Here is a 12,579-nt window from a genome sequence, read left to right on the forward strand (position 1 = left end):
GACTTAATAATTTGATAAATAATTTAAATCTGAATGGGAAACACTATGACACTAAAGAGGTCAACATGAAGTTTCTTTTAACACTTCCTGAACATCTGGAACACAGAATCACTGCCATCAGGGAAAGCAGAGATCTGAATGAGATTTCTCTGGAAAGACTCTACGGAGTTTTGAAAACTTATGAACTGGAGCAAGTTCAGAGTAAACAGAGATATGGCTGGGGTAAAACACAGAACCATTCGAGAGCTCTAGTTGTTGAGTCACCTATACCGGAAGAAAAGAAGGATGTTGTTGTTCCTTCTAAGACTACTCAGGAATTTGTTGTACCTGAGATGGGTCAGACTGCTTCTTCCAGTGGTGACGAAGAGTTCTATACAATGGAAGAGCTTGAACAGTTAGAAGATCAATCTCTATCACTGTTTGCCAAGAAGTTTGGAAACATGAGATTCAGGAAGAACCCCTCCTACAAGTACAAACCTACTGTCAACAGGTTTCAAAAAGGAGGTTACTCATCTTCTACGAGCAAAGGAGGATACAAGACTGGGATGGTGGATAGAAGCAAGTTCAAATGCTTCAACTGTGGTGAACCTGGACACTTTGCAACTGAATGCAAACAGCCCAAGGTTCAAGGAAAGAGAAAAGATTCGTACGATGAGCTGAAGCAGAAGTATGATGCACTTGTGAGAAAGCATCAGGGTACTTCTGGAAATCAAAGCTTCAAGAGCAAATCATATCTGGCTGAAGGGAAAAGCTGGGATGATACAGATAGTGATGAAGAAGAGCAGATTGGGAATGTTGCTCTCATGGCTAATACTGGATCATCTTCACCTCCTCCTGCTGGAAGCTTTCAGGTAGATCCTACATGCCCTAAACTTTTTATGCAATTAGGACTTGAAAGAGATGATGCTATTAAAAAGTTGAAAGCTGCCAATCTTAAAATTGATACACTAGTCTTAGATATTCATGCTTATAAAATGAATGAGATGAACGTATTAAAACCTAAAATAGAACAACTGACTATGGATTTAGGATTACAATGTGCTAAAGTCAAAGTTCTAGAGAAAGGTGAGATTGCTTTAAGACTTCAGCTAAACGAAGAGAAAGTTAAGTGTAAAGCCTTTAAGGATGCCTCCACTATAGTCAAGGAACTTAATGATAAACAAGAGATCAAGAGAACTGTTGGAATAGGTTTTGACTATAACAAATCTGTAGGTAAGGCTAGTAACATTACTCCCTTTAAGAAGAGTGCTGAGGAGAGAGGGATTCCTTTTGTTTTGAAAGATTCCCCTAAACCTTTGTTTAAAACCTCAGAAGCTGAACCTTTTAGAGACTCCTGTTGTCATTAGATATGAACTCAAACAGGAAGACCTTAAAATGAAAGAGAGTAATGAGAAGAGAGATGAGATCCTGACATCACTGAAACCAATCAAAGTGAAAGGCAATGTTAGGTTGCCTAAAGCTGGTTTAGGTGTCAACTCTGAGAGAACTAAATTCAACAAGCCTAATAATTTTGTGAACAGTAAGAACAGAGATAATAGATGTCATTCTACTGAGAACTTTAAATCTGTTAAGAATGTTAGAGTAGAATCTATTGATGTTCCTACTACTGTGACTGATATGCCTGTTGCTCCTGTTTTTGATGCATGTCATAAATCTTGTGGTGTTGATAACTGTATGCTTTGTGCTTTCAATACAATGTCTGCTTATTTTAGAAATTTGCATGCTAAAAATGAAAACACATCACCTAGACAACACACAAACAATAAGCATGCTAGATCAAAGACTGCTAGTCCTACTCGTGTTAGGAAGGAGACTTATGTTCCAAAGCCTAAAACAAAGGTTTATAAGGCTGTTGTTAAGGAAGTAAGTTCAGTCAAGAGTGAGCCAAGTATCAGTCCAAGAGGCTCTGTTGTATTACCTGATAGAAATCAGTTCTTTAAGTTTGCTGGACCCAATCAAGTGTGGGTCCCAAAGAAGGTTTAATCAAGTTGTCTTTTGCAGGGTGCCAGTGGAGTTGTTCGAGTTACTTGGGTGCTTGACAGTGGAGCGTCAATGCACATGACTGGTAATAGATCCCTGCTGGAAGACATAAGAAAAGGAGCTGGCCCTACAGTCAGTTTTGCTGATAATAGCAAAGGTCGTACTGTGGGATATGGCAAGTACAAAATTGGAAGGATCATCATAGAAGATATTGCTATAGTTGAAGGACTTCAACATAATCTCCTGAGTGTCAGTCAGTTTTGTGACAAAGGATATTATGTTCATTTTGAAAAGGAGATATGTATCATCAAACATATCAAGGATAAGCGTCCTTCACTATGTGGAATAAGGAAAGGCAATATATTCGTAGCTGATTTATCTTCAGGACCTGGAAACGAAGTTCACTGTTTCTATGCAAAAGCGTCTGCTGAAGATAGTTGGTTATGGCATAAGAAACTCTCGCACCTCAACTTCAAAACCATGAACTCTCTAGTCAAGAGAGATCTAGTGAGAGGTTTGCCTTCCCTGGAATTCTCAACTGATGATCTTTGTGAAGCTTGTCAGAAAGGAAAAGCGAAGAGAGCATCTCACAAAGGCAAAACCATCAATACCATTACAGATCCACTTCATTTGTTGCATATGGATTTGTTTGGCCCTGTGAATGTTGCATCTATTGATGGAGGAAGATATGCCTTGGTTATTGTGGATGACTTCTCCAAATTTACTTGGGTTTACTTCCTGGCTTCTAAGGATGAAGCCCCGATGAAAGTGATTGATCATATAAAGTTAGTTGAATTGGATAAAGGTGTGCCAGTCAAAGCTGTAAGGTCAGACAATGGCACGGAATTCAAGAATCAAACTCTAATCAACTTTTACTCTGAAAAGGGAATTAGAAGGCAGTATTCAGCACCAAGGACTCCACAACAGAATGGAGTCATCGAAAGAAAGAATCGTACATTGATTGAAGCTGCAAGGACTATGATTGCTGAAGCGAAGCTTCCACTGTACTTTTGGGCTGAAGCTGTGTCTACTGCCTGCTATACCCAGAATAGAACTTTAATCAAAAGGATCAGATGAAAACTCCATTTCATCTGTATAACAACAAGAAACCTTATGTCAAACATCTTCATGTCTTTGGAGCCAAGTGTTATGTTCTCAAGGATGGAGAAGAGAACTTGAACAAGTTTGAACCAAAGGCATCTGAAGCAATTTTTGTTGGTTATACTAATAATGCTTATGGAGTTTTTGTAATTGATACTCTGTCAGTGAAAGTTAGTGTCAATGTTACATTTGATGACACTAAACTTCCAAGTATACAATCTGCTGATCCATCTGAATCTCTAAAGTTTGATAACTATCTAGATTCTGATTCAGATGATGATGTGCCACCTGAGGTTGCAACAGGTGATGACAACAATGATAATGATCCAGGCAATGGTGGAGGAAATGGCAATAATGCTGGAGATTCCACTGATGCTAGTGGTGGATCATCAAGTCAACCTGGCAACAACTCAGGGGGAGCTGGTGGATCAACTAGTCATGCACATCAGCCTAATGATAATACTGCTGAATCATCAAGGACACAACTTCCAAGGGAAAGGATTTGGAGCAGAAATCATCCCTTTGATCTGATTATTGGTGATCCTGATGTTGGTGTAAGGACTAGAAGTGCTACATCCAACGAATGTTTATTTTCTGGATTTCTATCTCAACTAGAACCGAAGAAAATAGATGAAGCACTTGCTGATCCTGATTGGGTTCTTGCCATGCAAGAAGAACTCAATCAATTTGAGAGACAAGAAGTCTGGGCCCTGGTTCCAAGACCAAAAGGAAAGTCTACAATTGGAGCTAGATGGGTCTTCCATAACAAGTTAGATGGTGATGGCATTGTTGTAAGAAACAAAGCCAGACTGGTTGCAAAAGGTTATTCTCAGGAAGAAGGAATTGATTACGATGAAACCTATGCTCCAGTTGCTCGTCTTGAAGCCATCAGAATATTTCTTGCATTTGCTGCACACTCCAACTTCAAGGTTTATCAGATGGATGTGAAAAGTGCATTTCTGAATGGAAAGTTAGAAGAAGAAGTATATCTGGAACAGCCCCCTGGCTTTGAAAATCCAGAGTTTGCTGATTTTGTGTACTTCCTATTCAAAGCTGTCTATGGGCTTAAGCAGTCACCAAGAACATGGTATGACACCCTCTCTGAATTTTTAATTGAAAATAAATTTACTAGAGGTGTCATAGACAAAACTCTCTTTTACAAATTGCATGATAATGATATGATATTTGTTCAAATATATGTTGATGATATTATATTTGGTTCTACTAACGATAACTTGTGCAAGAAGTTTGCTAAGTTAATGCAGAGTAATTATGAGATGAGTATGATGGGTGAACTGTAATATCCGGGATTTCGACATGTATTTGTTTATGCCAGTATGCGAATATTTTGTGAATATTATGTGAATTAATTGTGAATTATATGTTAAGTGACTTGTTGAATGATCGTTTATGTATGTTATGACTTGTTAGATTAAAATTTTTATATGATCAGATCAAAATATGGAGAATTTAGGCACTCATTTGGCAAATTATGGATTATTACATGATTTGATATTTGATTTAAGGGTTTAATTAAGTATATTATAAGATATTATTATTAAATTGATTTTAAACCCGTTTACTCGATAATTAAACCCGGGGGGGGGCTTCCGGGAAAATTTTGCCGGTTTGTTATTTGAGACATTCTGAACAACTTTCGTGTTTTAACTTTTCCCATCTGGTGTACGGATTTACGTGAAAGAGTTTCGGAACGATTTTATGAATATTTTATTATTATCGGTAAACGTGTACGCCGGATATTTTTAACCCCAAATTATTTTGGCTAAAGCATTATATTTCTCGTACTTCGTGCCAGACAAAGCTCGGAGCCCCATACGTTTCTCGTAATGTGTGTATTTGATAATTATCTTTAAAGTCGGTCCCGTACGGATCAGTTTTATTAATACTTAATGATTAAGAAGTGTATTTTATATCCGATATGATCCAAATGGGGGCCAGTTATTTGTAATTATAAATAGGATAATTACTATTTTAATTTTCATAATTATCATTTCAATACACGAGAATCGAGAGAAACTAGTTATTCGTTCTTCGCGTTCTTGAAGTTCAATCGAAGGTTTGAAGGCGTTATCGATCTCAGAATCAAGCATACAAGTAGTCCAAACGAAGGTATCGACGCGTAGAATCCATATCAAGTCTCAAAAACAGGTAGGGATTCACCGTTGGGGAGTAATTTAAGTCTCAAAATTCGAATTAATTAGGGTTAAATTAGGGCTTTTTGATTTTGATGTGTTTTATGTGATTTTATGCTTCCATGTTGTAGATAATCTTCTCCTGATCATTTTGGTATATCATATGCATGATTTGGAGTTCAATAACATGTTCAAAATTGAGTTTAATTCTTGAATTCATGAAATTAGGGTTTATGTACCGTTTGAATGTTTTCAATTGAAAATTAGGGCTTTTTAATCCAGGAGGTAGAAGTGAAATTGGAGGATACCATCATGTTTGTCATGTCTCCAGGAGTGTGTACACATGTTTAGATCGTATGTGGGATGCCGGAATCGAGCGAATCGACGAGAAGAAAACTCGCCGGCGACGGCGAGTTTCTTCAAGCTATTCCGGTCGATTCCGGACTTACACGGGCGTTTTGACGCCTGGAATGGACTCAGGATCGCCTGAGGAGGTGATCTGCACCTCCTGGGCACCTTTGGCTGCCGATTACGCCACCTCCGGCGAAGCCAGGGGCGGCGGCTGCAAAATTGCAGTTTGCCCCCTGGACTTTTGGAGGTGGTGAAGTTGTGATACTTAACTTTTCAAAATTTCAATTCAGTCCCTCCCCAGGTTTTCGAAACTTGCAAATCAAACCCTGAAGTTTCAAAACTTTCAGTTTAAACCTTGAAGTTTTAAACTTTTAAAAACTGATTTATTTTAATTTCTTTTAATTTCGAAAATCATTTATTTATTTTCAAAAATAGTTTTTAATTATTTCTTTATTCAAAAACAAATCTGATTTAGTTTATTAATTAATTTTAATTAGTAATTAATTATTATAATTAGTCAATTAATTCAAATATTAATTGATTAATTGTTTTAATTATTTATTAATTGATTTTAATTGATTTATTAATTAGATTTAATTGTTTTAATTGTTTTAAAAATCCAGAAAAATAGTTTCAAGCTTTAGAGAATTATTCTAAAGTACATTGGAGGTTTGTTAATCGATTTCAAGTGATTTCAAACCTTATTTCGAATATTTGGACTTGTTTATTCAGTTATAACTTGATTCTTTTACCCGTTTTTATTCCGAAAAATGTTTGAAAATTCATAATAAATGCCAGAAAAATCATTTTAACCTCAAACCTTTTCTGAAAAGCTATTTCATTGATTCTCTTATGTGGTATATGCTATGTGTTACTTGATTGATATGTGAAATGCTTATGTTTGTATGACTGTTTTGTTCGTATCTTTTAAACCGTAAATCGGATTTAAGTGAAACGAAGGGTAGATAGAAGCTTGTTTCGATTATGAAACGAATAGAATGATATAAGATTGAGTATTGATAGATGAATATGGTGATTGTCAGAGAAGGACAGGCTTAGAAAAGGAAAGCAGGTAGTGTTGGAGTGATTCTGTTTAGTGAAAGCTATAGAGAGAAGTAAAGCTTCTGAATAAGGCAAGTGCTCTATTCTCAACTTATACTTCTGTAAACTCCTTGAGTTACTCTCCTGCATATGATATTGTTTTCTGGATAGATTTGAAAGTACATCTGTTGATATATTGTGCTATTGATCCTGATTATTGATAAACCTTATTCAACCCTCTTGACACCTGAGTTACAAGCTGAACCTTGACTTTGATTTCAATTGAACTTGTACCTATTTCTTTGAGACCTGGAAACACAAATCATTTACTTTGATATTCTTTCATCCATGAATGACCAAACAGTACAAACCTATATGCTACAATACTTTACCAAATTATACAATGTCTTACCAAACACCTGTATTACTCTTTCTAAGAATGTTCACACATATACACCCTAACACTGGAATTTCCTTCAAGATAAACATAATTGGAACCTTAAGTCAATCTCAATTGCATTATTTCTTCTACAAACACCAGATTGTTTTCACCATATACTTAATCTTTCTTTCGATTTCAAGCCATTCTTTGAACATATTGTGATGATACTTGAACCTAATTCTGAATTGTCTTTTAATCTTGATAAATATTGCAACCCTCGTTATAATGATTCTGATTTAACGATTATGATTCTGTTTTGGTAATATTACTTCTGTTCAAATGGTATTGATTCTGATTTATTGAGATATTGTTGATTTCATTATATTGTTAAAGAATTGGATTGTTTTATAAATGTGGACCAGATTCGTGGTCAGACCAGATTCGTGGTCATTAGGCCAATGTGTGCCTTGGATCCAGTGATAGAGCTTGGTATGTACCTGGCTCGGGGTTAGTGCGTGACTGATCAGCAGCCTGACCTTGGTTTTTAAACAAAAATATGAATATCCAATTCTAATCACTGCTTTAAAAGAGATTTGATATCCTGATTCATTCTTATTGATAATTGTTGAACGTCAGTTTATGGTTTATATTACTTGCTGAGCTGTAAGCTCACTCTTGCGATTCCTTATGTTCTTTTCGAGTGAAGAAAGAGACTACTGTTAGCGAGGACCCACAGGCTAGCCATCAAGCTAAGGTATCAGGATGAGTGTTGGGAAGCCTTGCTAGGAGTTACTGATATTATAAGCTTTTGAGTACCGTTGTGTGTAAGCACTACGTTTTATGTTTGAAAGTTGTAAGATAGAGATTGGGATTCGAGGTATTGTAATATAACTTAAGTTGTGGCTTGTTTCATACTATAACCTGGAGCGATCCGTGGATGTTTAGGGTCAATGCATATATTATTATTGTTTACAGGTTTATATTGTTGTGTGACCCCCAAGTCTATGACCCGGATTTGGAGGGCGTCACAGGTTGGTATCAGAGCTACAGGTTATGAGTCAATGAAACAAGCCTAGATTGTCGGGTTTGGGTAGAGGGATTAAGATTAGAAGTGAGTGATAGGTAGATAGAACGTTGAGAGGTGAGTAATGGTGACTAACAGGTATTCTTATTATCAGAGATTCTTATGTATGCGTTATCTCATGACTTTCAGATATTCATGATGTCAGACCCTATCATTCCTCCATATCCCCAGTATTCAGAGACTACAGTTAACGGACCCCCACCCCCTCAGAGACTTGAGCCTCACCCTCCTGTTTCACCCCCTTTAGAGGATGTGTTGGCTGCAGCAGCAGTGGTTCCTCCCAGAGATATACCCTCGACTTCTTCTGCACCACCCCTTGTTCCTTATCATGAGTTTGAGGCGATGAGTATGGAGCGTCAGTATTTACTCGGACAGGTTAGAGAGCTAGAGCGTATCATACAGATGACGGACACTGGGAGAGCTGAGCGAGCGCTGAGGTATGAGATTGTGGATGTTAGGATGATCGCGAGGGCGAAGCTTGGTGTCGTAGCTGAAGATCAGAGTACCTACAGTGATCTAGTGGAGTGGGTCATATGGATGATGAAGGAGTTGGACAAACTCGGAGGTCCTACTTTTCCGTAGAGTTGGACGGTGGTAGTTACAGAGTGGAGGTACCATGTATATTAGTGTGTAGTGTGTAGTGTGTGGTGGTAGTGTAGTGTCAGCCGATTTTGACCTTATATAGACTAAGATGTGCTGACCAGTGTGTAGGTTGCTGTTGTGTTTTACTTTTGACAAGCGCTTGCGCTGATGTACCTTCAACTTTTCATATATATACCAGAACCTTTCCTTTTACATATTGTTCTTTACCTTACTGCGCTTGTTTTACTTACTTTACATATCACATTTGTTTTACATACTGCACTTCATATAAACCCTGTGATATCATTATACCCTGTTTCTTTCACTATTGCTCTGTTCTGTGAAGAAGCATGCGATTTATTTAATTCAATGGTTAAAAATGTTTTCAAAAAGAAATATTCTGTTTTCTAAAAACAATTGTTAAAAGTTTTGAAGGTTAAATAAACTGCTTGTTTCTTTACAGAACTATGCCTCCTAGAAGACAAACCCGTGCAACCAACCCTGATGACAACAACAATAACAATAATCCAAAACCTACAATGGCCCAGATTCTTCAGATCTTGGCCCAACAGACTGCCAACCTGACTCAGCAGCAGGAAAGGCAGGCTAATCCCCAGGTTACTTTCAAAAACTTTCAGTCTGTTAATCCCCCAGAGTTTAAGGGTTCAGCGGACCCTATTGAGGCCAGGGTATGGTTGAAGGAAATTGAAAAGGCATTTGTGTTAGTTAAAGTGAGAGATGAGCAGAAGACTGAGTTTGCTAGTTATTATTTGAAGGAAGAGGCCACCTATTGGTGGGAGTCTGTGAGAGCAATGGAAGGGACAGAGGATGTTACCTGGGATAGGTTTAAAGAGTTGTTTTTGGAGAAATACTTTCCTCAATTTCTCCAGGATCGAATGGAGTTACAGTTTTTAGAATTGAAGCAAGGGGATATGTCAGTGGCTGAGTATGAGAAGAAGTTTGCTGAGTTGGCTAGGTTTGTTCCAACCTATGTGGATACCGACAGGAAAAGAGCTAAGAGATTCCAACAGGGGTTAAAAGCATGGATCAGGGGAAAACTAGCCATATTGGAATTAGATACTTATGCAGCTGTAGTTCAGAAGGCAATGATAGCAGAAACGGAAAGCGAAATGTCTCAGAAAGAGAAAGAAGGAAAGAAGCGTAAGCCAGAGCATCACGAGGGACAGTTTCAGCAGGGAAGGTTTCAGAACTTTAACCCGAAGAAAGGGAAATTTCAGCAGGGGAGAAATCCCACTTTTAAGAAGCCAGATGTAGGTGGTAGTGGACAAGGTAACCGTCCAGCTATTGGAAATCAACCAAGGCCTCCACTGCCGGAGTGCCAGATATGTGGAAAGAAACACGGGGGAATCTGTAATAGATTGAATGTGGTGTGTTATAAGTGTAATCAGAAGGGACACTATGCTAGGGAATGTCAGTACCCACCAGCACGGACCCCAATGATTCGAGATCAACCAGCAAGGAACCAAACCAATAGGACTCCAGCAGTTGGGATAACATGTTTTAGGTGTGGAAAACCAGGACACATGGTGAAAGATTGCAAGGTACCAGCTCCAAATAACCATACACTTAGAATTATGGGATCCACTCCAGTAGTCCCAGAAGTTTCCAAAGCCAGAACCTACAACATGACTATGAGGGATGCAGTTCAGGATGCCGATGTGGTGGCAGGTACGCTTACTGTGAATTCTTTATGTGCCAAGGTTTTGATTGATTCTGGAGCTACTAGATCGTTTATTTCAGAAGATTTTGTGCCTAAGTTGAATTGTCCTATAGAATTGCTTAATGAGGTTATGAATATAGAATTGGCTAATCAGGAACGTGTCCCTGTTAGCCAAGTTTATAGGAATTGTGAAGTTGAGATTTTAGGAAATAAGTTTTGTGCCGACTTGATACCTTTCAAGTTGGGAGAGTTTGATGTTATTTTAGGGATGGATTGGTTATCGAAGCATAACGCTCAAATAGATTGTCGTAATAAGAAGGTAATGTTAAGGGCACCGAATGAGAAGACGATAGTATTTCGAGGGCAGAAACAGGTAAAGAAGTTTTTGACTATGATTCAAACGAAGAGATTGTTGCGTCAAGGTTGTGAAGCTTATATAGCATATGTAACTGATCAGAGTCGAGAACTTGTGAAGCTTGAAGGTATTCCTGTAGTAAACGAGTTCCCAGATGTATTTCCAGATGAATTACCCGGATTACCTCCAGATAGAGAAATTGGATTTGCAATAGATTTAGCACCTGGAACCGAACCAGTATCTAAAGCCCCATATAGGATGGCACCGGTAGAAATGAAGGAATTGGCAACCCAGTTACAAGAATTGTTAGAGAAGGGAGTGATTAGACCCAGTGTATCCCCGTGGGGAGCACCAGTGTTGTTTGTGAAGAAGAAAGATGGTAGTATGAGGTTGTGTATTGATTATCGGGAACTTAATAAGTTAACTATTAAGAATAGATACCCATTACCCCGCATAGATGATTTGTTTGATCAATTGAAGGGAGCGAGATGTTTTTCGAAGATTGATTTAAGATCGGGATACCATCAGCTAAAGATTAAACAAGAAGATATACCTAAAACAGCTTTTAGAACCCGATATGGCCACTATGAGTTCTTAGTGATGGCCTTTGGATTAACCAATGCCCCCGCAGCTTTTATGGATTTAATGAACAGAGTCTTTAAACCATATTTGGATAAATTTGTGATTGTTTTCATAGATGATATTTTGATTTATTCCAAAACCACTGAGGATCATGCAACCCACTTAAGGATGGCTTTAGAGACATTGAGAAGAGAGAAACTGTATGCTAAGTTTTCAAAGTGTGAATTCTGGTTACAAGAGGTTCAATTTCTAGGTCATATAGTCAGTAACGAAGGAATTAAAGTAGATCCCTCCAAGATTGAGGCAATTATGAATTGGGAAAGGCCAAGGACACCAACAGAAGTTAGGAGTTTCTTGGGTTTGGCAGGTTATTATTGAAGATTTGTTCAAGATTTCTCAAGGATTGCGGTACCAATGACGAGGCTTACCCGGAAAGAAGAAAAGTTCGTGTGGACTGAAAAGTGTGAAGAAAGCTTCCAAGAATTAAAGAAAAGGTTAGTATCAGCCCCAGTGTTATCACTTCCAGATGAACAAGGAAATTTTGTAATTTATAGTGATGCTTCTCATAAGGGATTGGGTTGTGTGTTGATGCAACATGACAAAGTCATTGCATATGCATCCAGACAACTCAAACCCCATGAGCAGAAGTATCCTACACATGATTTAGAACTAGCAGCCATAGTGTTTGCATTATAGATTTGGAGACATTATTTATATGGAGAAAAGTGTGAAATTTACACTGATCATAAGAGTCTAAAGTATATCTTTACACAGAAGGAGCTTAATATGAGGCAGAGAAGGTGGTTAGAATTAATAAAGGATTATGATTGCACCATCAATTATCACCCTGGAAAGGCGAATGTAGTGGCAGATGCTTTGAGTAGGAAAGAAAGATTGAATGTGTTGACGTTACCTAAGGAAATATACAGAGAATTCGAAAAATTGGAAATAGAAGTTAGAGTGAGTAAACCTTCAGAAGCTGGATTATATACAATGATTTCTCAACCAGAGTTACTAGAAAAGATAAGGAAATGTCAAGAGACCGTAATGGAACAGGATGTTAATAATTTAGTTGGGGAAGAACTTTGTACCCAGAAAGATGAGCAAGGTATTCTAAGATTTTCTTCTAGAATATGGATTCCACCAGTACAGGAGCTGAAAGATGAAGTTTTAAGTGAAGCACATAGTTCCGCTTATTCAATTCACCCCGGGAGCACTAAGATGTATAGAGATTTGAAAGAGAATTATTGGTGGCCAGACATGAAGAGAGAGATTGCGGAGTGGGTA

At 37.9% G+C, this 12,579-nt stretch overlaps 1 protein-coding gene across 1 annotated transcript; it reads left to right on the forward strand.

Moving 5' to 3' along the window:
* The first annotated feature begins 9,141 nt into the window (after positions 1 to 9,141).
* Positions 9,142 to 11,670, forward strand: LOC135152147 (uncharacterized). The gene has a single exon (XM_064091978.1). The coding sequence runs from the start codon at positions 9,142 to 9,144 to the stop codon at positions 11,668 to 11,670; it is 2,529 nt and encodes an 842-aa protein (XP_063948048.1).
* Positions 11,671 to 12,579: the final 909 nt, after the last annotated feature.

The sequence above is a fragment of the Daucus carota genome, chromosome 4 (assembly GCF_001625215.2).
Source record: "Daucus carota subsp. sativus chromosome 4, DH1 v3.0, whole genome shotgun sequence".
NCBI classification, from domain to species: domain Eukaryota; kingdom Viridiplantae; phylum Streptophyta; class Magnoliopsida; order Apiales; family Apiaceae; genus Daucus; species Daucus carota.

What these genes read in the sequence shown, in the direction of transcription:
- LOC135152147 (XM_064091978.1), top strand. Translation starts at nt 9,142, where the DNA reads ATGCCTCCTAGAAGACAAACCCGTGCAACCAACCCTGATGACAACAAC.